Below are 24,335 nucleotides of genomic sequence, written 5' to 3' on the forward strand. Positions count from 1 at the left end.
ACATCAGGCTCCCTGCTCAGTGGGGAGTCTGCTTCTCCCTCTCCCTCTCCCTCTCCCCCCTGCTTGTGCTCACTCTCTCAAATAAAATCCTTTTTTTTTTTTTTTAAGATTTTTATTTATTTGAGAGACAGTGATAGCAAGAGAGAGCACACGAGTGGGGAGGAGAGGGAGAAGCAGGTTCCCCAGTGAGCAGGGAGCCCGATGTGGGACTTGATCCCAGGGCCCCGGAATTATGACCTGAGCTGAAGGCAGACGCTTAACCGATGGAGCCACCCAGGCGCCCCTCAAAAAGAATCTTTAAAACAAAACACTGTCTAGGTAACCAAATGACAATATTCCATTGAATTACTGATACACAAAGACCTGTGATGAAATTAGAATAATTAAGAGCAACAACAGTATCCAGTGAGTTGGGGTTTGTTTAGGGGCCTGCCATAAAGAGATATCCTATTTATAGGGACTAAGGTCAGAAAGTAACACAGCAGAATTGCAAAATTAGGAAAGCCATAGCTAAAGGAAAACCTGGACCAACGAAGTATCTTTAAAAACCTGAGGGGCGCCTGGGTGGCTCAGTTGTTGGGGGTCTGCCTTCGGCTCGGGTTGTGATCCCAGGGTCCTGGGATCAAGCCCCACGTCGGGCTCCCTGCTCTTCGGGAGGCCTGCTTCTCCCTCTCCCACTCCCCCTGCTTGTGTTCCTGCTCTCACTGTCTCTCTCTCTCTCTCTCTCTGTCAAATAAATAAATAAATCTTAAAAACTTGAGCATGATCGACTTTGTGTAGCACATAGTGAATTTACAGAACTCTTAGTATTCGAGGATGTGGAAATACAGGTGTTTTTGAAAATCGGCAGAGATTATTTTTTTATTTTTAAAGATTATTTATTTGAGAGAGTGAGCGAGAGAGAGAACACAAGCAGGGGGAGTGGCAGACTCCCCACTGAGCAGGGAGCCCGACTCTGAGCTCGATCCCAGGACCCTAAGATCATGACCTGAGCTGAAATCAAGAGTCAGACACCTAACCGACTGAGCCACCCAGGTGCCCCAGTTTTCTTTTAAGTAATCTCTGTGCCTAATACAGGGCTTGAACTCATGGCTCTGAGATAAAGAGTCACATGCTCTACCAATTGAGCCAGACAGGCGCCCCAGCATATGTAATTTTTTGAATGTCATAGATACACACAGTTATTAATAAAGTTTGAAAAAGGGGTGCCTGGGTGGCTCAGTCGTTGGGCATCTGCCTTCGGCTCAGATCATGATCCCAGGGTCCTTGGATCGAGCCCCGCCTCGGGCTCCCTGCTCAGCAGGAAGCCTGCTTCTCCCTCTACCCCTGCTTGTGTTCCCTCTGTTGCTGTGTCTCTCTCTGTCAAATAAATAAAATCTTTTTTTTTTTTTTTTTTAAAGATTTTATTTATTTATTTGAGAGAGAGAGAGTGAGAGAGAGAGCCCAAGAGGGGGTAGGGTCAGAGGGAGAAGCAGACTCCCTGCTGAGCAGGGAGCCCGATGCGGGACTCGATCCTGGGACTCCAGGATCATGACCTGAGCCGAAGGCAGTCGCTTAACCAACTGAGCCACCCAGGTGCCCCAGTCAAATAAATAAAATCTTAAAAAAAAAAAAAAAGTTTGAAAAAGCTAATCTTGAAAGTGAATGTTAGAGAAGGCCAACAAGGACATTCCGTAATGGTGGAATCCTGGAACAGATGGAGTATCTGAGGATCCATAGCCCTAAGAACAAGGCAGAAGTTTTATTAAATTTTTTTTTAAGATTTTATTTATTTATTTGACAGAGAGAGACACAGTGAGAGAGGGAACACAAGCAGAGGGAGTGGGAGACGAGAAGCAGGCTTCCTACTGAGCAGGGAGCCCGATGCCGGGCTCGATCCCAGGACCCTGGATCATGACCTGAGCCAAAGGCAGACGCCTAAAGACTGAGCCACCCAGGCTCCCCAAGGCAGATGTTTTAAACATTTGTCCAGTAATTCAGTGTAATCCAATCCCTATTCTTTTTATATCATGAAAGCAGAATTTCTTACCTTAATGCACAACTATACCTCAAAACTACCTGCCTTGACAGTCTGCTTCTACTTTACTTGTGCTTGATTTTGTTACAGAAAGCAATCATTAAAATTTCCCTTACCCGAGATTTAAAAAAATAGTCAAATATTGGGGCACCTGGGTGGCACAGTCGGTTAGGTGTCTGACTCTTGGTTTCAGCTCAGGCTGTGATTTCGGGGATGTGAGATCAAGCCCCACATCGGGTTCTGTGCTCGGCAGGAGTCTGCTTGAGATTTTCTCCCTCTTACCCTGCCCCCCTCACTCTGTATTCTCATGCTCTCGTTCTCTCTCTAAAATAAATCTTTAAAAAAATAGTCAAGCATTATATACAAACAGGTCTATGCCAAGTAACAAATGGATAATCGGAAATGATGTATGCACACTGACAAGAAGTGCATTGGCATACTTTGTACAAAATGATGCTGGGAGCTTACATACAACTGATGATGTAAAATAGTGATTTCCAAGGAATTAGACACTAAGGGCCCTAGAAACTGTACTTCATTTTTTTTTTTAACAAGGGTCCCAGAAGATTTTTTTTGTATTTTAAGATTTTATTTATTTGACAGAGAGTACAGGCAGGGGAGCAGCAGAGGGAGAGGGAGCCCGATGCGTGGCCCAATCCCAGAATCATGACTTGAGCCAAAGGCAGTTATTAACCAACTGAGCCACCCAGGCGCCGCATGTTTTGTTTTGTTTTTAAGATTTTATTCATCCATTTGACACAGAAAGAGCACAAGCAGGGGGAAGGGCAGGCAGAGGGAGAAGGAGAAGCTGACTCCCTACAGAGCAGGGAGCCCTACATGGGGCTTGATCCCAGGGCCCTGAGATCATGACCTGAGCCGAAGGTAGATGCTTAACGGACTGTGCCACCCAGGTGCTCCAGATTCTAGGTGTTTTTTGTTTTGTTTTTTTTTTCAGATTCTAGGTTTTGGTTAAAAATATGGTTTGGGGGAGGACTTAATCTTCATTGTGGTCAGATTGTATATACAATAATATTATAAATCTTGTAATTTTTTTTTTTAAAGATTTATTTACTTGACACAGAGAGACACAGCGAGAGAGGGAACACAAGCAGGGGGAGTGGGAGAGGGAGAAAGCACGCTTCCTGCGGAGCAGGGAGCCCGATGTGGGGCTTGATCCCAGGATCCTGGGATCATGACCTGAGCCTAAGGCAGACGCTTAACGACTGAGCCACCCAGGCGCCCCTAAATCTTGTAATTTAACAAAGGTTTCTTTATACAAAGCACTCATAGAAACCTAAACAAAAGATGGTTTTTAAGTGTTCTATGTTTATAGTCATATTCGTAAAGTAAGTATACTAATCAAAAGCTGTACAACAGAGAAACATTAATAGTGAAGCCGGATGCAAATAAAGATATTCCTCTGAATTCCATTTTTTTTTTTTTAATTTTATTTATTTGAGAGAGAGAGACAGAGATAGTGAGAGAGGGAGCCCGATGTGGGTCTTGATCCCAGGATCCCGGGATTGTGACCTGAGCCAAAGGCAGACGCTTAACTGAGCCACCCAGGCGCCCCTGAATTCCATGTTTCATCAAGCATCAGAAATCACCTATCTTTTAGTCTTTTTCTTTTTTTAATTGCTGTATAGTTGATGTGTTAGTTTCAGGTTTCCAACATTTGATAATTATGTACATTACAAAATGCTCACCACCAGCAGTGCAGTTACCGTGTGTTCCACATAAAATTATATTATTGACTATATTCCCTATGCTATACTTTTCATCCCCATGATCTACTCATTTTATAACTGGAAGTTTGTACCTCTTCACTTAGTTCTCTCATCCCATCCCCCCACCTCCCTCCCCTTTGGCAACTACCAGTTTGTTCTTTGTGTTTATAAGTCTGTTTCTTTTTATTCTTTTTCTTATATATTATTCTGTATCCACATTTTTTGCATCGGATTGGATCCCTGAATTTTATTTTCACTGTGACATTCTCCAGAGATCTAGATCGTTGGCTGCCACTTTGAGGGTTGACCATCCTGGGTATCCACTGTCAGTCCCCACATAGCACAGAGAAACTTCTCACTATGTGCTTCCAGACAGATTTGCACTTGTCACTGTCCCTCCCATCCTTTTATGCAAAGGATATGCAGGGTCCCTGTTCACATGGACCACAGTGTCACCCTGACTCTCCTCCTTGCCCTGGCATTTGAACCCACAGCATTGCTCTAAGCAACTGGTGGTTTGTGGCCCATCTGACAGACCTGCTGGATCACTGCAAGCTCCTCCAGTCGCACAACCTCTAGTAAGTGTGTGGCAGCCATGCCAGCCGTCAGGGGTGGGGCTGCGGGAGGGCCCCGAATGCAGCAGGCCAGGGGTTTTGGTCTCCTGTTATGTTTTATTCCAGCTTCGGATCTAACATGAGAGAGTTCCTCCTGTTGGAATATGCCTCGGGACTGTTTGCTCATCACAGGTAGGAAGGCCCCAAGGGTGTGAGGCGGCAGCACGGTGTTTTTCAGCATGGAAGTACCCCTGGATCTTGGATTATGTTCTTGCTTGTCTGGTTCCCTGAAGGCTACAGGGGTCTAGGGGAGGATTCATCTTGGTACCAGGCCCCAAGCTGCAGGGCAGCACATGGGCTCACCAGACTCTCCTGTCTGTCCTTGGACGGTTGCAGCCTGTGGCAGCTGGGAGTGGATTACTTTGACTACTGCCCTGAGCTGGGCCGAGTTTCCTTGGAGCTGCACATTGAGCGGATCCCCCTGAGCACTGAGCAGAAAGCCCTTAAGGTGCTGCGGATTTGTGAGCAGCGGCAGATGACTGAGCAAGGTGAGCCCGCCCTCCCCCTGGCATACTTCCTGCTCATGCTGCGTCAGCCGGACTGGAGAGAGGCCGGGCAGTGGGTCCCAAGAGATAAGCCAAAACAGGAAAATTATTGAGGAAGGACAAACAGCTAGGGATCCATCAGGACTTAGAAGCAATGGAGCGCACTGCCTTTTAAAAAGATCCTGACCCACGTCCTCTCTTCTACTTACTCTAGGAAGGTCAGGACTGGGGTCAGCTTGGAATTTACTTCTCGCAGGTGCATTGCTGTTGCCAGCTAAGGCTGGCTCAGTGGGGAAGCAGGACCAGAGGCAGCTCAGGAAGAGCACAGAAAGAAAGCAGTGATATTTGCCCTTTCTCCCTTCACTGTTGAGTGATAAAAACCTAAGTTGTTCTTTCCAGAGGCAGTTGCTTGCTTATGACCATCTCTGAAAGCATAGGGCAATTCAAGACCCAAAGGATGTTTTTTGGCACCTGGACAGATAATGAAGAAGCCGATCTGTGGGGAGCAATAAAATCTTTTTGCCATCCCTGAAATCAAACCCAGTCACAAAGCCAATCCTGTCAGGGTGGGTCCTGGTGTAATAGAGCCAGGAGACAATCTGTAAACCCTCAAGTCCCCGGTGTTGCCAACCAAGTTGTATTTGGAGCCTGTGGAGAGGCTGCACAAAGCTCAGAGGAGGTGGGAAGCCTGCTCCTCTCTGGCAGAGTTCAGAAATGGCCTGATTGGAAGAGTGAAGAGTTCGCCTTTTCTCTTTTTCCCTGCCAAGTTCGCAGCATTTGTAAGATCTTAGCCATGAAAGCTGTCCGCAACAATCGCCTGGGCTCTGCGCTGTCTTGGAGCATCCGAGCCAAAGATGCTGCCTTTGCCACGCTGGTGTCAGACAGGTGGGTTCAACCGCTCCTGGCTTTCTGGGGACTGGCTAGGAAGTTGGGAGGCTGAGGAAGGGGTCCTGGGACCCCTGCTCAGACCTCTGGGCCTGGCCTTGCAGGTTCCTCAAGGATTACTGTGAGCGAGGCTCCTTTTCTGATCTGGATCTCATTGACAACCTAGGGCCAGCTATGATGCTCAGTGATCGACTGACCTTCTTGGGTGAGTCTCTGGGCTCTCAGCCCCGGACCTTTGGCATAGTGGTGGGTTGTGCAGATGGGACGGACTGATCTAGGCTTCTCCAGTGTTCCCTCCTGTTGAGCCCAAACTCCTAGAACCATGTGTGCCAGACTCTGCAAAGCATATTTTCTAACATTTCCCAGTAATTTCAAACTTAAGAGAAAGGTGCAAAAGCAGTATAAGGACTAAGGAACTCCCATGTACACTTTCTCCAAATTTACCATTTTTATTTTGCCTCGTTTATTATTCTGTCAGGTTTTTGGGGAAAAATCTGAAAGTAAGTTGGAGACTTTGTTCCCCTTTCTTCATAAATACTTGAGCATGTGTTTCCTAAGAACAAGAAGATCATCTTAGAGACCCAGCCTCCGAATGTACCACTCTCATCAGATCTGCAGTCCATGTTCTGGTTACATCAGCTGTCCCAGTGGTGTCTTTTATCGTGTCCACACTCACAGATTCAGTTTTCCTGTCTCTTTCGTGACTCTGTCTCTCTCGGTGCTTGTGCACCTTGACTTTTTTTTTTTTTAAGATTTTATTTGACAGCGCTCACAAGCAGGGGGAGCGGGAGAGGGAGAAGTAGGCTCCCCGCTGAGCAGAGAGCCCAATGTGGGGCTCGATCCCAGGACCCTGAGATCATGACCTGAGCCGAAGGCAGATGTGTAACTGACCGAGCCACCCAGGCGCCCCTCATCTTGACATTTTTTGAGTCTCTTTTGCTCTCTTATAGAATGTCGTCAGTTTGGGTTTATCTCCTATTTCCTCATGATCAGATTGAGACTTATGGGTTCTTCAATCTGTTACAGTCCAGATCTCTTGTTTGGTTTGATGGTTACATTCTCCCAGGTTTGGCTCTTTGGAGCCCCTTCAAAATGTGTTTTTTTCAATCCTGTTGGTCTCATTGGTCCCTGAGTTTGGAGACAGTTCTGGAACAATCTCCCTGCTTTGGAGTGGCTGGTCTGGGGTGTCTCTTGTCTTGTTTCGGGCCAGAGGTGACCTAGTGCTCTGTTTCTCAATAGGAAAATACCGCGAGTTCCACCGATTTTACGGGGAGAAGCGTCTTACTGATGCAGCTTCTCTTCTCCTGTCACTGATGACTTCCCAGATTGCCCCGCGGTCTTTCTGGGTAATACTACTAATAGACGCCCTGCCCCTTTTGGAAGAGAAAGAGGTACAGTTTGAATTCAGAATGATTTTCTTCTCTGTGTTTTGTAGTCCCTGACTGTGCTTCATTCCATAGCTGTTGTAGATGCACATCCGTAAGTCATCTCCCAAGTAGGGCCCTGCACGTATGTGTGGATTCCCCCATAATGCCCACTCTGGAAATTCAGTATCTACACAAGAAAAGCTACTTAATTTGAAAGGAGGCAGCTGTCTGTTGACAGTATTCAGCCTAGGCCCCTGACGAGACGGGCTGGGAATGAGCATTGGGGCTCTCTGTCCTCCCAGGGTTGCACATACAGAGCCCACTCCTTCAGAGGGCACATACGGAAGGCCATCTCTGAACCTGGGCGCATGTCCGAACCAGTGCAGCCCTTGGCTGGGGAGCAGCTAAGCAAAGCAGCCTCTCTTCTCTCTCCTAGGTGGTTTTTTCAGCAGAGCAAACATATGAGCTGATGAGATGTCTAGAGGACTTCGCCTCAAGAAGGCCAGTGTGGAGAGAGCCTGGTGTTCAGCGACTCCAGGTTATTTTAGCTTTCAGATTGTTGATTCCATAATGGCGATGAGAAAAGGCTCCTTCTATCTTGGACTCCCCTGCTTCCCTCCAGAAACGCTGGCCCCTTACAAACTTGTGCTTCTTGAGTTACTTCTTAACCTGTAATTGACACACCCAACTTCTTTTAGGACGAAGCTGGGCGGTTCTAGGTGTTCTGATCTCTACTTTTCTGGCACTTGGTCGCAGTGGGCCTTTGCATGCGGTTCTCGTATCAACTTGCTGGAAGCTACTACTAAATGTTAAATGCCTTCGGTCTGCGTTTGGGTCAGAGCGAGCCTTGCAGAGCTTTAAAGAAGGAACACTTCCTGCTGTACCTCATGCTGGCTCTTTGCTTTTAGGAGGATGTTGAGAACACCAAGTTGGAAATGCTGAGACTTGCTCTTGCACGAAATCTTGGCCGGGCCATTATAAAAGAAGGCTCATTGGAAGGCTCCTGAGACCAGCCGAGAGCTGCTTCAACGTGGCACCTTTGTATGGCAATGTTTATATATTTCTGAAAGAATAAATTTTTCCCCCCCAAATAGAAGGCAAGTTCTTAGAGTCCAGCTAGAGAGTTTTCCCTGCCTCTCCTGTGAACTTGAGGTGGTAGAAATTGAGAAAGTGCTTGTTATGTTTTCCTTGGATGGGACTGATTTCCCTGTCTGTCTCCCAAGAGAAAAAGCCACTCCTAGAAGTTAGGATGGTGAGTGCAGTGCCCTCCTTTCCATTAGAAATGCAAACAAGAGCGGTCAGTGGTTTACGTATGCTTCTGAAATCTAGCCTTTAGAATCAACTGGAACATTTATCCGTTTTTTCCTTTAGAAAAGGAAAAGGTCCAGGAACCTGTACTTTCATCAACAAAAACCTCAGGTGATGCCAGGATATCTGTCTACATTTGGAATTTGTTAAGTGGCACTTTGCCCACAGTGGGGTGGATGGTGTCTGTATTAGGATTCCAAGTAGGGCAGAAATGATTTTATTTAACATGCAGCAAAACAAGGGCAGCAGAGTTGGTATACTGTATACAGCCATTTGTCACAAAGCAGTGACCTCAGTAGTAACACTCAGATATTTTTAATGTCTAAAGCTTATTATAAAGGTGTATTTCCATATAGTAATCCCACAAACCTTCCCAGGGCTGCAAGCAGCCGGTCTCTGGAAAGCTCTTGGATTTTTTTCCCTAAGTAGTGAAACTGATTCACTTTTGACCTGTCCTAATGAAGCAGTGAAACCTGCTTGCTCGAGATGGAGGGGGAAGGGCTAGAGTAAGGAAACCTGGCGAAGTGCAGGGAGGGATTAGGGAGTGTGGCCTATGCCACCTTTCCCCAGAGATGGCTCGGTGCCATCCAGCTGAGGTGAGCTGTGTGCCCTTTCCTCAGCTGGTGATTCTCACTCGCCTGGTGCCCTGTGAGGCCTAGAGTCCCTGGCCCAGTTGTACCTGGTGGATGGAGCAACTGGGACAAGCTTTTTGGAGCTGAGCATTGTCGAAGCAATAGGGTCTGGTGACTCGATTCAGGCATGACCCCTAATCTCACCACCTCCAGACCCCGTATCTCACTGGCTGTGCCCCTCAGCAGCTGGGGATAGTCAAGGTTCCTGGGCAGCAGGTAAGGATAGAAGTCTAGTGCAATCTGCCTGACGCTGGGGCCTCCAGTTCCCGAACATATGCCACACCACAGGCCATCTTGTGGGAAGAGGGGGAGGCCCAAGCAGGAGGACGCAAAGGGTGATGGGAGTTGTTCTCCCCTTCAGAGACTCGAAGGGCAGAAGAGCAGTTTATTTCATGCCAAGCAAGAGGTAGTGAGTAGGATGGCCTGTTCCCAAGGCAGGAGGCACACTTTCCTCAGAAAGCTATGAGTACCTGCTTCCAGAGAAGGGGAAATAATGGTTCTCTTCCATTTTCTTTCATATCCCTAGTTTTGACTGCCACAAGGCCAAGTTCTGTTTCTAACAGGCTAGTTCCCCATCCTGCTGAGATGTCCATAGGACACAGCCTGCCACCACCAGAGACAAGCACACAACTCATCACCCAGCAGCCGTTCCAGGATGCTGCTGCCCACGGAAGGCAGAGTTGGAGATTCAGCAGTACACAAACTTACTTACTCAATGCCCAGGGCTGTTCAGGAGCACTGGGCTTTGCCTACCTCCCTGGAGGTGGGAGCAGGAGCCTGCCAGCAGGGGAAGCAGAGAGTAGTGATGGGGGGCTGAGGCCTCCAGGGGTGTGAGGATATGGTCCCTGAAGGAGTCCCAAGTCTCTTTAGAGACCTCCCCCCCCTCTTACGGCATGAGAATGCCAACATGAGGGGAAAAGCCTGCTCCCGCCTTGGGTCCATGTTCCCATAGTGCAGAGTCTGGGGCCACTCCCCACCCCTGACAGTACATGGCCAGTTCAAGTCACACAGGTAGACAAAAATCAGGTCCTTTTAGGGGGCCAAAGGAGAGCGCATCACAGCAGAGCTCGGCTCCCAGCAGCGATGCCCACAGCCCCTGTTCCATATCCAAGCTCCAAGCACTGCAGTCAGGACGTGGAGGATGACTGGACCAGGGAGCCCTCCTGTCTTGTGGCAGCCTGCCTGGGCTTCAGTGTGGTGACACGGAGTCCTCTGGGGTCATAGGTTACCCCACTGCTCCACGGGAGGGAACTGGTCCACCTCGCCCACCTCTGTGCTCAGCTGCTCTCCCAGGGCAAAGGTCAGCCTATACCGAAGCCTTGCCTTCTCCTGTGACGGAGGGGGCAGCGTGTTAAGGTGTGGCCCTGGGGCCCTTTCTGTGCCACTACCACCACCCCGTCCGCATTCAGCCGCTCAACCCCAGCAGGGAAGGGACACTGCAAGTGCTGCAGGACTATGGCACCTCCGGCGGGGAAGCCAAGTTCGGAGCCCGGAGCTAGCTCACCTTCAGCGGGTTGGCCAGCAGCATGACCTGGGTGATGGCTGCGGGCGGCTGGACGGGGCTGAATGGAGACAGCTCTGTCCCAGAGGGTGGCTGTAACTTCACCTTCATCGACTGAAGAGAAAGAGAAGCTCCTTTGAAGAGAGATGGCAGGTGCCCCTGAGCGGAAGCCCACTAGAATCACGACGGACACATGCTGCTGCCTGCTGGCCTCGGGGTCCCTCAACACAGTGGGGTTCAAGAGCAGGTGACCTCTGCCTGCAGAGGCCTCAGGAAGCCGGGGGTACCTTTGGCACTGCGGCCTGCAGCACGATGCTCTTGATGGGCAAGGGAGCCGTATTCAGCATGGATACCACCACCACCAGCACGTCAGGCCGTCCAGGCGGACACTCCTTGGCAAAGTGGAAGAGGATGCGGAAGCCGTTTTTATCATAGGCTGTCACAGGAAGGGCGCTGCCTGCAGGAAGAGGCCAGGTGGGTGTGGAGGGAGAAACCCCAGAGCCCGGAGGGGAGGGCGGGGCGACCCTGGGGCCAGCAGGCTCCCTGGAAGAGTGTGGGGATGAATCTGTCGGAACCACCCGTGACTGCACAGTGGCAACTAGCGGAGGCCGAGACAGCAGGAGAGCCGGTCACATTTGGCTCTAGGGACCCGGGCAAGGACAGCCTGGGCCCACCCCTCACTACCCATATCACTGCAAGTTGTGGGCCCCGCCTCGCCCTCCCACCCCAAGCTTCCCACACCTACTAGGCTTGATAGATTCCAGAGGGACGTGGACACTGGCCAGGGAGAGTTCTGGCCCCTTCACGGGGCTGCCCTGGGACTGGAAGGCCGGCGGCTGGAAGAGAGGGCTCCCAGGCCCTGGGGAGAAGGGGAGGAGAGGCCTAGCAGTGGTGCTGGTGGGGATCAGAGGGGAGGTGGTGGCCCCAGGGAAGAAGATGGAAGAGACGGGTTTCACCAGGCCTGAGGTCCTGAGAGGCAGGAAGGAGGACAAGGTAAGTCAGAGATCAGGGATGCTGCTGGGCCAACCCACACGTCCTCCATGGCACGGCTGGTTCTTACTACCACCCCCACCCCAGTTTCCAGATTCTAACATCAGTAGACCAAAAAGGAACGCCCCAGGCCCTCCGGAGCTGCCTCCGGTTCTGCCAAGCCCAGGCCCAACCCTCCGCACCCTCACATTTCCCACTCATTACACTCTGGTCTCTTCAAGAAGATGATCAAGGGCATCCAGCTGGTGTAGGGTGCTGTCGCCCAAAGCCGAGCCATGGTACCCGAGGGCTGTGGACTCAGCCTTTGGGGCCGGGGCCGGGGCCAGTCCAGTCGGGAACAAGAAGGAGCCTGCTCTGGGTGCAGGCACGCTGGCTGGAAGCACGGGAGCTGGGAAGGGAGAAGGCGGCGGGGCCTGGGAGCTGCCTGCCGAGGGTGCTGAGGGGCCAAGAGGCCCGTCTGAGGGGCTGCAGGCAGCACTCCCGGGCTTGGGGCTGCAGAAGTCCAGGTCCGACTGCTCGTTCTGTTAGGAGGGGAAAGTGCGAGTGAGCAAAGGGCAGGAAGGAGCTGTTGCAGTCGGTGGGTTTCAGGTCTCCAGCTCTGGCCCCCTTGGCTGGGGGGCCTACTAGAACCCCACTGGACTAGCAGCTCTCTGCCCCGGGCCTGCCGTTGGGTGGGATCCGTGTTCTCGAGCGCACCTGGGGCAGTGCCGGGGCGAGTAAGGACCGCCAAGACCACAGCCAACCGCAGTAGGGAACGAGCTGGGGAAGAGGAAGCCCGTGAAACTGGTCGAGCATTTCAGCGATGCCCCTACCTGGAACACGGGCCACTGGCTGTTCGCAGCTGACTCTGTGGGAGGAGCAGTGGGGGCTGGGTCAGTGAGGCCTGGAGAGAGAGAAGACGATGGTGACCAGAAGGGACTCTGGCCTTGGGCAGCCCCACTGACTCTAGCAGGGTCACATGACGAAAGTCGCTGACGAAAGAGTGACAGGTGGGGACAAGGTATTTTTTCAGGCAGCCTCCAAAGGGAGAGGGGGCAGAACAAGACGCTCAGTCCACCATGTCTGTTCCGGAGCTTATGTGCACACTGCCCTGGGGGCCTGAGGGCACAGAACTTGACTCTCTTTATACCTGAAGTCCCCTTTCCCACCCCTGCTAAGTACGTGGGGCACCCCAGGGCCCTCTTCCCCATTCCACACGCCCTTCTGCTTTGCTGGCCCTACCAGGAGAAGCCCTTCACAGCCTCGCTCCAGGACGCACCCAAGCAGAGCAGCTCCTCGTCCAGCAAGCAGAGGGCGTTGCTTGTGCTGCTGGGTCCCGGGGGGGCCTCAGCCTGGCTGGATGAGTGGCTGCGCCCAGGTCCTGAGGTCTGGGGGGGTGGGGGGAGAATAGGGATGCCAGAGGACGGTGGGGCAGGGGCTGGGGCCAACACTGAGGATGAGCTGCTTGGTGTGTCCAACTCAGCAAGGTCGATGAGAGTGCCTTGGTTCCTAGAGCGGTTTCCTGGATGGGCGAATGGAAGGCGACACGAATGATTAGGGGCCACTCTAGTGGCTGCACAGCAGGAAGCAGAACCCTGAGTACATCGTCCAGCCTAACACTGAAGAAAAGCAAGCAAAGAAAACGCTACCCATAGCTCCTGGTCCCTGGGAAGCTGGAGGAGCACCTGGAAGGGCTTAGAATCCCCTCGGGCCCCGTGGGATGACATGCAGGTCAAGCACTCGGGGCTGGGTGGTGGGGCCTGGGGCTGGTCTAGAAGGGTCCAAAATGGGGAACTAGAACATTTTACCTTCAGCGTCTGGCATGGCTGATGTGGCTACTTCACCATTGATAACTTGTCCTTCAACAATTGTTTTGTAAGAGTTGATGACCCGGGAGAGGTTGTCACTGGCCTGGAGGATGTCCCCTACAGCAGAAAGAGGTACTTCTGACTCCTGGCCATGACACTCCCCCCACCCCCCGGCCAAATCCAAATTCCTGGGTCATCCTTGTCAACTACTCTTTGACTCACCCAAACTATTGTCGTTGTCCTCTGTCTCACTGGCTAGTTTGAATAATGTCCGCCTCTTATTCTCACACCGATCAAACAGCTCCTGAAAGAGTCCCAGACCTAAAACTGAGAGCTACAAGTCCCCTGCAATGATCTAATTCAGTGTCCACGTCCAGAAAGTCAGGGGCTCCCCCAGTGCCATGGCCACCGGCGGAACGGGGCTCCGAGCACGCCTCTGCCTGCTGCCGCTCCCACCGTGCTGCTGCAGCACCTAGGACGTCAGCTCGGGACGAGGGGAGTAGGTCTCTTCCTGTCCCCGAGGCCAGCACATGCCTCAGAACTCAGAGTATCTGCGTGATCAAGGACTGAGGTGCAGCATCAGGGGCACATGGTGGGTCTCTGCCCAAACGTTCCTGAGGCAGAAGGTGGGGCAGAGAGAAGTGAGCCCCGAGGCTCGGTCTGCAGAGTCCCCCCGACTCGGGCGTACACACAGCTCTGCCTTCCGGGGTGGGTAAGCCATAGCATGTGTAAAATGGGGGTCCCACCCCAGACCTGGTCGCTATGCTGACTAATACGGAGCAGCAGGTGTGTGGCGAGTTGGCTCTCAGGACAGGTACTGAGCAAAGGCTGCCTCCCTTTCCTGGAGCCCAGCTCTCCTGGGGACGCGCCTACCTTCATGAGCTCTTTATCTGCCTCCGAAGAATCCTCTTTGCTGTAATGAAGCAGCATCTCATTGAGCAGCTTTACGTTGTTATTAACCTCCTCTAAAGTGTGCAGACGCTTGGTCACCTTCTGGATCCGCGCCTCATCCTACATCAATGACGATCAAGGAGAAAAAGCTTAACTAGACTCATCCACTGCCCCCGAACGCCCCACAGCAAGGATCGCACCAGAGAACAGGGGCAGACACTAGTCCCGGTGGAAGCTCCTTTTAATGAGCGGTTCTTGGGAGCCGTAAGGCCTGAATCCCAATCTAGTTTTTCTTTTAAAATAATGGCCTGCCCCCACGCCTCCACTGGCCCCATCCATGCTTGCTCCTCTGATCCATTCTCCCCCGGAAGCTCCAGTGCGCCTCCCGCTCTCTGGCCTCACGACAGGGGAAGGGACTCTGGCTCTGTGGTCACGGGTTCCTCCGCCCCAAGGCCCTGGGCCCACTTACTTCCTTCACCATGGACTTGATGAGCTTGTTGGCCTCTTGTAGGTCATCCGGGTTTTTGCTTTTCAACAACTTGGCTAAAAGCTGGAAGAGGAGGTACCAAAGGGAAAGGGAAAGGTAGCACCCCACCTGGGGAGACCACGGAGGGCCCGAAGCTCCTGCAGCTCTGAGCAAGCCACCACCTCACCCGAGGACGCCACTGGCTGGGTGTGCTTTACCTTAGATTTCTCCTCATCATCAAAAACAGGATTCTTGGGACGAGGTGGTGGAGAGGGGATCAGTGTCCTGTCCACAGGGATCAGTGGGTCAGACTGCACGATGCCTGACAGGGAACACAAGGGGGCAGAGCGTTGGCTCACGCTGGGGTCACCTCGATGCCCTTCCTCACACAGCAAGGTGGGGCCCAGCTCTGGGATGAGGGCCTGCAAGGGGTCAGCCCGTCAAACCGCAGCTGAGCCCTTCTCGTCCTCAGGAGGAAGGAAGGGACGGCACATACCCCCTCATTCTTCCCGGCCTTAGCCAGCCTTTGGGGCTGATGTGAGGAGGAGGGAAGGGAAGCACATACCCTGTCTCTTCAACATGTGGTAGGCATCCTTGATCTTGGTTTCTTCTGGCAGGGCCAACGTCCAGCTGTAAAGCAGCTCGATAACCTTGGTCTTCACTTTCTCAGACACCCTGTCCCCCAGGTACTAAGAGGCAAAAGGAAATGAGAAAACCTCATAACTGCCGTCCGGAGGCAGAGACCGTGGGAACGCTCTCTTCACAGCAATGGGAAGTTGCTAGTTAGCTCCAGTCTTCAGGCCTACCCCAAACCAGCAGGTGTTAGGTGTGTGGGACACGGCACAGGGAGGGGAGGAAACCACCCGTGGCAAAGCTCTCTCCGGGGTACAGTCCATGGTCAGGCAGGGAGCTGGGAGCCTGCCACTGCGTTTCCACGCGCCATCTCCCAGAAACAATGGCATTTTATCTCAAAGGAATGAATGAGAATGTCTTAGATATGAAAAATGGCTCCCTGTGCTTTACGTGGCACCCAGAGCTTAAAAGCCACACCAGCGTGCCACAGAAGCTGAGCAGCTGAGCCTAACTCCTTAGATCCACGTAAGATAGACCCAAGTGACCGCTGTCCGCAGGAGCCTCCCCCGCCCCCGCCCACCTGCTGCCGCATCACCTCTCACATTCAGGCCCGGAGATCGTCAGAGGGCTGCCCGTCCCTGTGGCCTCTGGCCCCCCTGCGGCCCTCAGGGCCTAGTCCCTAAGGACAGGACACAGACAGCTGTCTAAAGACAGTTCTGTGGAGCTGGCGGGTGCACCGTGAAGCCACTGAGACGGGAGAGGGGGAGGAACACAGAGCAGTTCCTAGAATGCGGAGACTGCCCGACTGACCTTCGGAGAGACGACTTTGATTAATTCATTCAAAAACCGGAACTTTCCCACTTCATTATGAAATCTCCTCCCACAGTTCTTCATGCACGCCTCCAGCACCTGCAGCCACATGAAGGGGGGCGCTCAGTGCGGGTGGTCTGGGTCGGAGCCTGCACACAGGTCACGGTGACGATTCACCCGAGGAAGGACCTGCGCAGGAAGCGGTGTGCACGGCCCCCGGGAACGTCGGGGCAACAGGATTACTGACACCTCCTGTCCCTCGAATTGCAAAGCTCTCCCGGGGAAGCTGAACAGGAACTAAAATAAGAAATACTGAGACCCAGATACCAAGACAGTGCGTGTCTGTCCTAGAAGGTGCCTGCCTGCCACCCTCTGCCCTCAGAGGTACAAAGTTTCTCTGACTCGGGTCTGGGGCTCTTTCCACCAGCTGATCCACACTGTGGGGAGACGGGAGATGATGTTTCAACGGTTTTCATTTTTGATGACATGATCTTTTCCCTCCTCCTGCTCCCACTGATTTTCCTTCTGGGGCACACAAAACTGCCTTAAGTTTTCTGTGCTGCCCGTGGCCCTGGTGCCGGGGGTTTACACCGAGAAGCGCTCCACCCCCGTGTTCCCTCCCTTGGCTTCTGACTCTGTCAAGCTGGGTTTTTCAACCGCGCCCCTACTGACATCCCGGGCCACTCCTTCCTTGTTGTGGAAGCCTGTCCTGTGCATGAGAAGATGTCTACAACATCCCTGGCCTCTACCCGCTAGATGCCAGGAGCACCCCACGACGTGACACACGAAAGTGTCTCCAGACCCTGCCAAGTGTCCCCTGGGGAGCAAAAGCACCCCCCCGGCTGAGAACCACTGTTTTAAGGCCTTCGCTCTGCAGTGACCACGACAGAGGCGTGCACGTGGGCCACCTGAGCGCCCTTCCCATGACCCGGACGAAGTCAGGGGAGACCCCGGGGAGGCCTCCGGACGCGTCTGCGCTCTGAATCCTCGCAGTCTGAATAAACGCTAAGATCCACCGGTCGGTGTGATGCCTTGAAGAGGAACTAGCATTACTTTTAGCTACAGAACAAATTATACTCGCCACACTTTTCTTTACTTGGCCAACTCTTAACCGGCAAGACAGCCCTGTCAGCATCTCTTCAAGAAGCCGCCTCAGGGCTCCAGCCCGGGCTCAGGGCCCCGGCCTCCGGCTCCCTCGCTCAGCCACTCGGCCTCTCCCATCGGACCGGCGGGGACTGCACTCCGGGCCTCTCTGCAGCCTCGGGGCCTTGCACAAGGGCACACACACTTGTGGGGCAGTTCACGGAACACGTTCCGGACATTTCTGGTATCAAAGGACTTTTAGCTGCCATAGGACGTGGGCCCTGCAAACCTCAGAGAACCCAGTGGGCACATGAGGACAGGCCCGGGCTCATTAAAATTCGCCGGTCAGAGTGAAACAACCTACCGTCAGGGCCTGGACCGCCTCCCATTCCTGCGGAGACTGGATCTTATGGGCCAGCAATCGGACAGCGATCTGCGGCCTGGGGGACAAGCAGACCACGCTTTCAGGCACTGACCCTGGGGCTACGTGGCTGGCCCTCCTTGGCCAGTTTGGACTTCTCTGCTTAGCTCTCTCCCGCTTGCCCCCCAGCGGCTTTGAGACTCACCCTTCAAGCTCTTTGTTGATCTGATCACAGAAGCCAATTATGTATTCCCAGTCCTCCTGGCGGTTGGAAGGATTGGTGGCCTTATCTTGGGACAGAGCAAAGTGGAGGACAATTGTTATAAAGAGAAAGGAGGACATAATGGAAGGTTTTCCAATAATTTTTTAGGCACTGACGTGAAGCTAAGTTTGTTTCCAAATTTCTTCTCTGATAAACCCTCAACAGATCAGTCTAGTGTTTTGAAAGTCACAAATAAAAGAAAAACAAATTCTCAGCCTTGTGAAGCTTAGAGTAGACCACAATCAATAGGACAAATAATTATAAACACAAACAATAAAAATCTTCAAAGATACCTGTAAAAATGTTTAATATAACCAATAAGTATAAATAACTCTAGTTATATAAAAATAAGCTATTAAGCAAATAGGGATGAGCAAGAAGCGTCTCCTAGACAAACTGAAGCCAGGTGATACTTGATAAAAAAACATATATACTTAAAAAACTTATTTCCTACATACCCTTCAAAAACTTTTTCAAGACGTAACTTTTCTTAATGCTTTAAATGTTATTTTCTTAGCAAGAGTGAGAAGGGGGGGAGGGAGGGAGGAAGGGGCAGGAGGGGGAGAGGGAGTGAGAGAATCCCAGGCAGGCGTCACGCCCAGTGTGGAACCCAATGCAGGGCTCAATTCCAAAACCCCGAGACCATGACCTGAGCCATGAACAAGAGTAGGTCGCTTAACTGACTGAGCCACCTAGGCACCTTCTGCTTTCCATGTTTTTTAAATTGCACATTGTAAGTTAAGCTGATATTTACTGTGCCCCTACTAAGCACCAATCATTGTGCTATCTGTCCACGGGACTGCAGAAACAGACTCTGAATTAAGCATTCGGCACCCTCAAGTTTAAATGGTCTCCTATGATTAAGGACAAAGGCAAGTGTTGGAGAGTTCTCAGAGGATCACTGAGGGATTAAAATCCAGGTGCTAAATGTCAAGGCTCCTAACATTTTGGTATGGGTCCTCTTTCCCCTGTTATCCCAGAGCCTGTGCTAAAGAGGACGGCCCCCACTGAGGGTGGTTAAACGTGTTCCCATATCTGATTCACATCTTGGGAATCTGCCTCTTCCAGAAAGCACTCTCAAGCTGTTTGCTAAATTTAGGGCTTCAGGTTCAGAAGACAAATGGTAGGCTGAAGGCGTATATCCTTTTTAAATACCCATGCTCCTGCAGATTTCCCCCAGCGCCAAAAGCAGAGCAACAGAAGCTTGAAAAAGCCCCTCCACATAAGGGGTGTTGTAGAAGTTCCTGAATTCTGATTTCTCGTGACTGTGTTTTCTTAACTTCCTTTTTCCTAACATTAAAAATCACTAGCTCCATGAACAAATCCTAACAAGGGCTCCCAGCATCCTCCCTACCCCCACGGGGCTCTGAGGCACAAGAAGTCAGCAGACGCCACCCTGAGGCAGAGGGAAGGCCTGCAGTGTTTCCGCGCCGGGTGCAAGAAGATTCTGACGGTTTAGGTTCATATTTGGAGGAAAAGGAAAAATGTCTGTCCCCAGTCTTGAAAAAAGAATTAGCAGGCCCTTTAAAATGTCAAGCTAGAGGGAAGCAAGATTAATTCTATCAAGAGTGGCTATTTATTGCCACAGTGACCTACAAGCTGTCACCTTCCAGAAGCCCCGTGTTTCTCCCATCAGTTGTCTGGTATCTTCTCAGGTGTTAGCGCAGCTTTGTTACTAATCCCTATCATCTGAGATGCTTAAAGTTCTCACATGACATCAAGAGGCTGAAGGATACAAAAAACAGGGTGGTCTGAGGGGCCACACCCCTCCCACTGCTGCTATTACTATTTTGAGAAGAGTCACACACCTCGTGGCATAGGAGTAACACGCTCGCCTGTACTGCACGCAACCGGAAAAGGAGGAAAAGGAGGTTCGGGGGACAGCACGGAGGCGCCCGCCCCCCACACGCACACAAGCAATGGGCGCTCACCGGAAGTGCTCTCCCCAGGCCTCCCCTAATTCCGATAGCACTTCTGCTCCCAGGAATATGCCCACTTCCTTCTCACTTGTGTTCAACTTCTCTAGAGTCCCATCTTGATAGACCTTCCTACTGCAAATCTGCAGGGAGCTCTCTGCCTACACATGGGCACAAAAAGCCTGGTTTCAGCAATGCCCAGTCCCTGTTTTGAGCATCTACTCCAGCTCTCCAGTCCACAAGCACCCTCAGGAACAGGAGGAAAGTTCTGCGGATAATTCCAGGTAACTCCATCTCTCCACCTGCCCATTGCCTCCCTCCTGCAGAGGCACACAACCTTCTACCCACTGCACATGCTCCATCACCTGGCACAGAGGGGATACCGCCTCCCCTGTAAGCCCCACCTTCTAGAGCTGGCTCTGGGCTCTACTCTGACTCAAGGTTTCTATTTTCAGGTCTCTCCTGAAAGCCTCATCCTCTTATGTGTCTGTGCCTCTAGATTCCCTCCTCTCATTTTCAGCTTAGTTCCATCATTAGCCTTGACTGTGGTGGGGCCTCAAAAGGTCAAGTAGGGATGCCTCCAGTAGGGGCAGCCCTGGCTACCCAATCCCGACACAGCTCAGACATTTCACAGATGACAGATTCTATGTATCACATGACTTAGAGATGAGCAGAGGCAAGAACACAGGATGGAAAAGAAATCAAGAGTCAGCCTTCGGGGGGCGCCTGGGTGGTTCAGTCGTTAAGCGTCTGCCTTCGGCTCGGGTCATGATCCCGGGATCCTGGGATCGAGCCCCGCGTCGGGCTCCCTGCTCTGCGGGAAGCCTGCTTCTCCCTCTCCCACTCCCCCTGCTTGTGTTCCCTCTCTCACTGTGTCTGTCTCTGCCAAATGAATAAAAAAAAAAAAAAAAATCTTAAAAAAAAAAAAAAAAAAAGAGTCAGCCTTCGGGGCGCCTGGGTGGCTCAGTCGTTAAGCGTCTGCCTTCGGCTCAGGTCATGATCCCAGGGTCCTGGAATCGAGCCCCGCGTCGGGCTCCCTGCTCTGCGGGGAGCCTGCTTCTCCCTCTCCCACTCCCCCGGCTTGTGTTCCCTCTCTCGCTGTGTCTCTCTCTGTCAAATAAATGAATAAATAAATAAACTTAAAAAAAAAAAAAAAAGAGTCAGCCTTTGGTGCTAGGGTCTTGAATTAAGAGAGACTTTATCACCAAGTCTTTGTTAAGCACCCACAGAAAATTAAGTACACAGGTGAACTATACTGTACGATACCATTCAATCAATAATATAACTAAAAGAAAACGAAGTACACAGCATGCTAGGCCATGGCGGGACTACATAAAGAGTCCAAGACTCAGAGTCTACCCTTGGGGAGCTTATGTTCTTCTGATGCAACCTGTGCGAAATAACCAGAGCAAAAACTTGAGTGTAATTATATAATTTGATACAGAAATGAGTTTAAAAACAAACTCATCACTTCTCTTTCCTGACTTCCCCATTTCTATAAATGGTGCCATCATTCAAAAGCTCGCTGTGCCCCCACACCCAGGCATCTGGATTTGAACCCCCATTGCTGACTCCTTCCTTCTCACCCACTTCCAGCAACCCAAGGTCCCTTCCTTCTCAACGTCTTTTTAAATCTCTCCCTTTCTTACCCCTGCCCCCACCCCACCTCCTTACTTCTTCACCTGCTTCCAGAACTTCTGCTTCTTGCCATCCTATATAAAAAAAACCCTATACTAATCCTCCTAAAACACTGACTTCACCAGCTACGGTAAGAACGGGGACCTGATAACTGTTGAAATTTGAACTTCTTGGGCTGTAATTCAAGCTTTTCCAGAATTTAGTTCTAACTTCCCAGCTTTCTCTCCAACCACACTCCTACAGGAGCTCCCTGCCTGAACCAGACAAACATCTGTTCCTGAATGCCCCAAACATGGTTTGCTCTATTTACATCACTGTCCAGTGTTTTCTTTTTTTAAGATTTTATTTATTTATTTGACAGAGACACAGCAAGAGCGGGAACACAAGCAGGGGGAGTGGGAGAGGGAGAAGCAGGCTTCCTGCTGAGCAGGGAGCCCAAGGCGGGGCTCGATTCCAGGACCCTGGGATCACGACCCGAGCCGAAGGCAGACGCATAAACGACTGAGCCACCCGAGTGCCCCTGTCTAGTGTTTTCTTAGCCAATTGTCCCCAGTCTTCTGGGTATTCAAGGCCTGGCTTGACTGCCACCTCCTCACTGAGAGAATCATCTTTCCATTCCACTTACCCCCATTTCCTAAAGAAATTACAGCTTACAGCTTACAGCTCTCGCCCCGTACCTGTATCTTTTTAAGAATGCTTTATCCACCCCAGCATCATCTTCATCAAACTGAAGGCAAAGACAGCTGGAACTTAATTTTCATAATACCTCATAGAGTAGGTATTTGTTATGGACTGATTGAGATGAGAGGACTTCAGAGAAGGCTGAAGTCATCAAGAGACAGTCTGTGGGCGAGGAGAATCTGGGATGGGTCTTAAAGCATTTAGTTGAGCAAAGGGAAGGAGATTAGTGTGTGCCGGGGGGACGAGAACACCTGACCTGGCACAGCAAGGAGACTCCTGGGAAGCCACAGAGAGGTGGCAGTAGGTGCACAGCAATGGAATGACCTGATGACACAGAAGAGGATGGAGGGGAGGTGGGGAGACACTTGAGGCACCGGGCCCAGCAAAGGCTTCTATAATAATTCTGGCAAACCATGGAGTGACAAGGACCTAGACTAAGACAATGCTAAACCCCAAACACTGGTTCATTTGATTGATAAGGTCACACCAATAAGTCATAAGAACTGTGAAGGTGAACAAGGCAGAAGAATGGAATCTTTAAAAAAAAAAAAAAAAAAGAATGGAAAGAATCTTAACACCGCCCCTAGTGTCACTCTAACCAATGGGAAAGATCAAAGGCCAGTCTTAGCTCTATTATCTACAGACACCATCCCATTGCCCCACTCACCGTTTCCACTCTCCCTCAAAAACAGGTCTGTCCCTCTCCTATTTCAAAATATAACTCTAAACCTAGCCAGTTAAACTCAGCTTAGGTCAACTCCAATGTCCCCATTAGTATCTATGAATCAAATCGATTCCAGCGTAGTTATATCTGGTTGGATGGCTCTGGGTAAGTGGTGTGATTAGTCAGTGTGTCCTCTTTTTGTGAAATTGTGACAGTAGTACCTGCTTCGCTAGGATACTTGATAAAGGAATTAAATGAATGTCTTTGGGGTACTCTGAGCTCCCTGGAGAACAATTCCCTGCACACAGAGGACTTTGCGACCTGCCTGCAACTGCAGATTTTGCAAAGGTAACCTAGGTTCAACCACCTGAAGGGGGTTTCTTATTAAGAAAGGTCAGGCCAGGGGCACCTGGGTGGCTCAGATGGTTAAGCATCTGCCTTCGGCTCGGGTCATGATCCCAGGGTCCTGGGATCGAGCCCCATGTCTGGCTCCTGGCTCAGCGGGGAGCCTGCTTCTCCCTCTGCCTCTCCCCCTGCTCGTGCTCTATCTCTGTGCCTCCAATGAATAAACAAAATCTTAAAAGAAAAGAAAAGAAAGGTCAGGCCATTGGAGGAAACAGCCATTACCTCCAACAGCCTGGAGGCTCTAGTAAATAAGAGATCTTGCACAAGGCAGCCTCTAGGCATCCTGTCTTATCACTCTGTCCAATTTCTGCCTTCACTTAGAGGCCTCCAGGGGCCTCTTCTAAGCCCACAGGAAAGTTAACTTATTAACCTTTCAGCAGAATACTATGTGCTAACAAGGTTAACCCGTATTTCCTTAATAGCAATATAAATTAGCAATTAGAGCAATAGGCCGCTATAACTACAGCACTAGGCTGTGCTCCTCTGCTTTGCTTAGAGTATGTTACCTACGAATGACTCGTTAAGATGTTCAAGTGTGTGTATCTCCAACACGGACATCACCGAGGTTTGGGCACTGCAGGAAAAGGGTAGAGCTGCTCTTTATCCCTTTTTGGATTCTTCTCACTTCAAACATTCTGCCTGCGTGAGGCGGCCACTTCTCAAATACATGGTCGCAATTCTGAAGCTGTGTGTGTATGCTCAGCGGCACCCACCGCTCCCGGAGTTTCAGCCCAAATCCGCAGCTTTTCCCTTCGACTAAGACTGAGGCCAGGGGTCCCGGAGTCACGGCGGCGCGCGGCCCCACCACAATCTCCCCAAATCGCCGATGCCATGCCAGGCGGCAGCACCTGGCTGCCGCTTCCCCGGAGCCCGGGCCGGACCCGAGCTCACGCCGCCGCGCGCAGAAGTGGGAGGAGGCGCCGGTCGGGGGCCCGGGCGCCCTGCTGGGGAAGGGGCGTGATCGCGGAATGCTCGCGGCCAGGGCGAGTCCAGGCGCGGCTGCCAGGCGACGCCGCCGCGGGCCCCTGGCAGCGGAGGAGGGCGGGGTGGGGCGGAGAGGGGCGGAGGGGGGCTCTAGGGCAGACAGAAGCGGCCGCGGCTACTCACTCAGCCAGGACTCCAGGCTCTCCCCTTCCGCCTCCGCCATATTGCAGCCGCCCGGGCCGGCCCAGCGGCCTCAAACCTCGCGAGAACCTGTGAGAGACGGGGCGGGGCGGGGCCTGCATGGGGGCCTGAGAAGAGAGAGCGCCGCCGAGGGTGGCGTCAGACTGC

General features: G+C 51.6%; 2 protein-coding genes across 6 annotated transcripts in view; one reads left to right on the plus strand and one right to left on the minus strand.

The window, feature by feature from the left end:
- The window catches only part of NUP85 (nucleoporin 85), a 32,133-nt gene extending 23,942 nt beyond the window's left edge, over nt 1–8,191 (plus strand). For all 3 annotated transcript variants that reach the window (XM_036088690.2, XM_078066061.1, XM_078066062.1), the window contains 8 exons: nt 4,239–4,322; nt 4,425–4,490; nt 4,695–4,846; nt 5,611–5,728; nt 5,833–5,933; nt 6,968–7,119; nt 7,532–7,633; nt 8,004–8,191. In XM_036088690.2, the coding sequence (XP_035944583.1) occupies nt 4,239–4,322; nt 4,425–4,490; nt 4,695–4,846; nt 5,611–5,728; nt 5,833–5,933; nt 6,968–7,119; nt 7,532–7,633; nt 8,004–8,102 (874 nt within the window). In that variant the 3' untranslated portion in view covers nt 8,103–8,191. The remainder of the gene's footprint in view (nt 1–4,238; nt 4,323–4,424; nt 4,491–4,694; nt 4,847–5,610; nt 5,729–5,832; nt 5,934–6,967; nt 7,120–7,531; nt 7,634–8,003) is intronic.
- Nucleotides 8,192–8,604: 413 nt separating this feature from the next.
- On the minus strand, nt 8,605–24,300 carry GGA3 (golgi associated, gamma adaptin ear containing, ARF binding protein 3). Of its 3 annotated transcripts, XM_036088684.2 has the most exons (18): nt 24,171–24,236; nt 23,570–23,637; nt 17,703–17,787; nt 17,501–17,576; nt 16,054–16,152; nt 15,236–15,359; nt 14,889–14,992; nt 14,674–14,754; nt 14,187–14,324; nt 13,536–13,617; nt 13,314–13,430; nt 12,785–13,027; nt 12,339–12,409; nt 11,731–12,047; nt 11,282–11,505; nt 10,824–10,993; nt 10,540–10,650; nt 8,605–10,364 (listed from the first exon to the last, which is right to left on the minus strand). In XM_036088684.2, exons 2-18 carry the CDS (start codon nt 23,619–23,621, stop codon nt 10,254–10,256), a joined length of 2,205 nt encoding a protein of 734 aa, XP_035944577.2. In that variant the 5' UTR covers nt 23,622–23,637; nt 24,171–24,236; the 3' UTR covers nt 8,605–10,253. The 3 variants fall into 3 exon arrangements, with proteins under 3 accessions (XP_035944577.2, XP_035944575.1, XP_077922186.1); XM_036088682.2 differs by lacking the exon at nt 23,570–23,637 and having other exon boundaries at nt 24,171–24,300; XM_078066060.1 differs by lacking the exons at nt 17,501–17,576; nt 23,570–23,637; nt 24,171–24,236.
- Between the last annotated feature and the right edge of the window lie 35 nt (nt 24,301–24,335).

Source organism: Halichoerus grypus, chromosome 2 (genome assembly GCF_964656455.1).
Source record: "Halichoerus grypus chromosome 2, mHalGry1.hap1.1, whole genome shotgun sequence".
NCBI classification, from domain to species: domain Eukaryota; kingdom Metazoa; phylum Chordata; class Mammalia; order Carnivora; family Phocidae; genus Halichoerus; species Halichoerus grypus.

Excerpts from the sequence above, each read along its gene's own strand:
- GGA3 (XM_036088684.2), bottom strand. The coding sequence starts at position 23,621 with ATGTCCGTGTTGGAGATACACACACTTGAACATCTTAACGAGTCATTC. Across the intron at positions 15,360-16,053 it reads TCAAAGTCGTCTCTCCGAAG|TACCTGGGGGACAGGGTGTC; the intron begins GTCAGTCGGGCA and ends TTTGCCTCTTAG. Across the intron at positions 10,994-11,281 it reads TCTGGAATCTATCAAGCCTA|GCAGCGCCCTTCCTGTGACA; the intron begins GTAGGTGTGGGA and ends CTCTTCCTGCAG.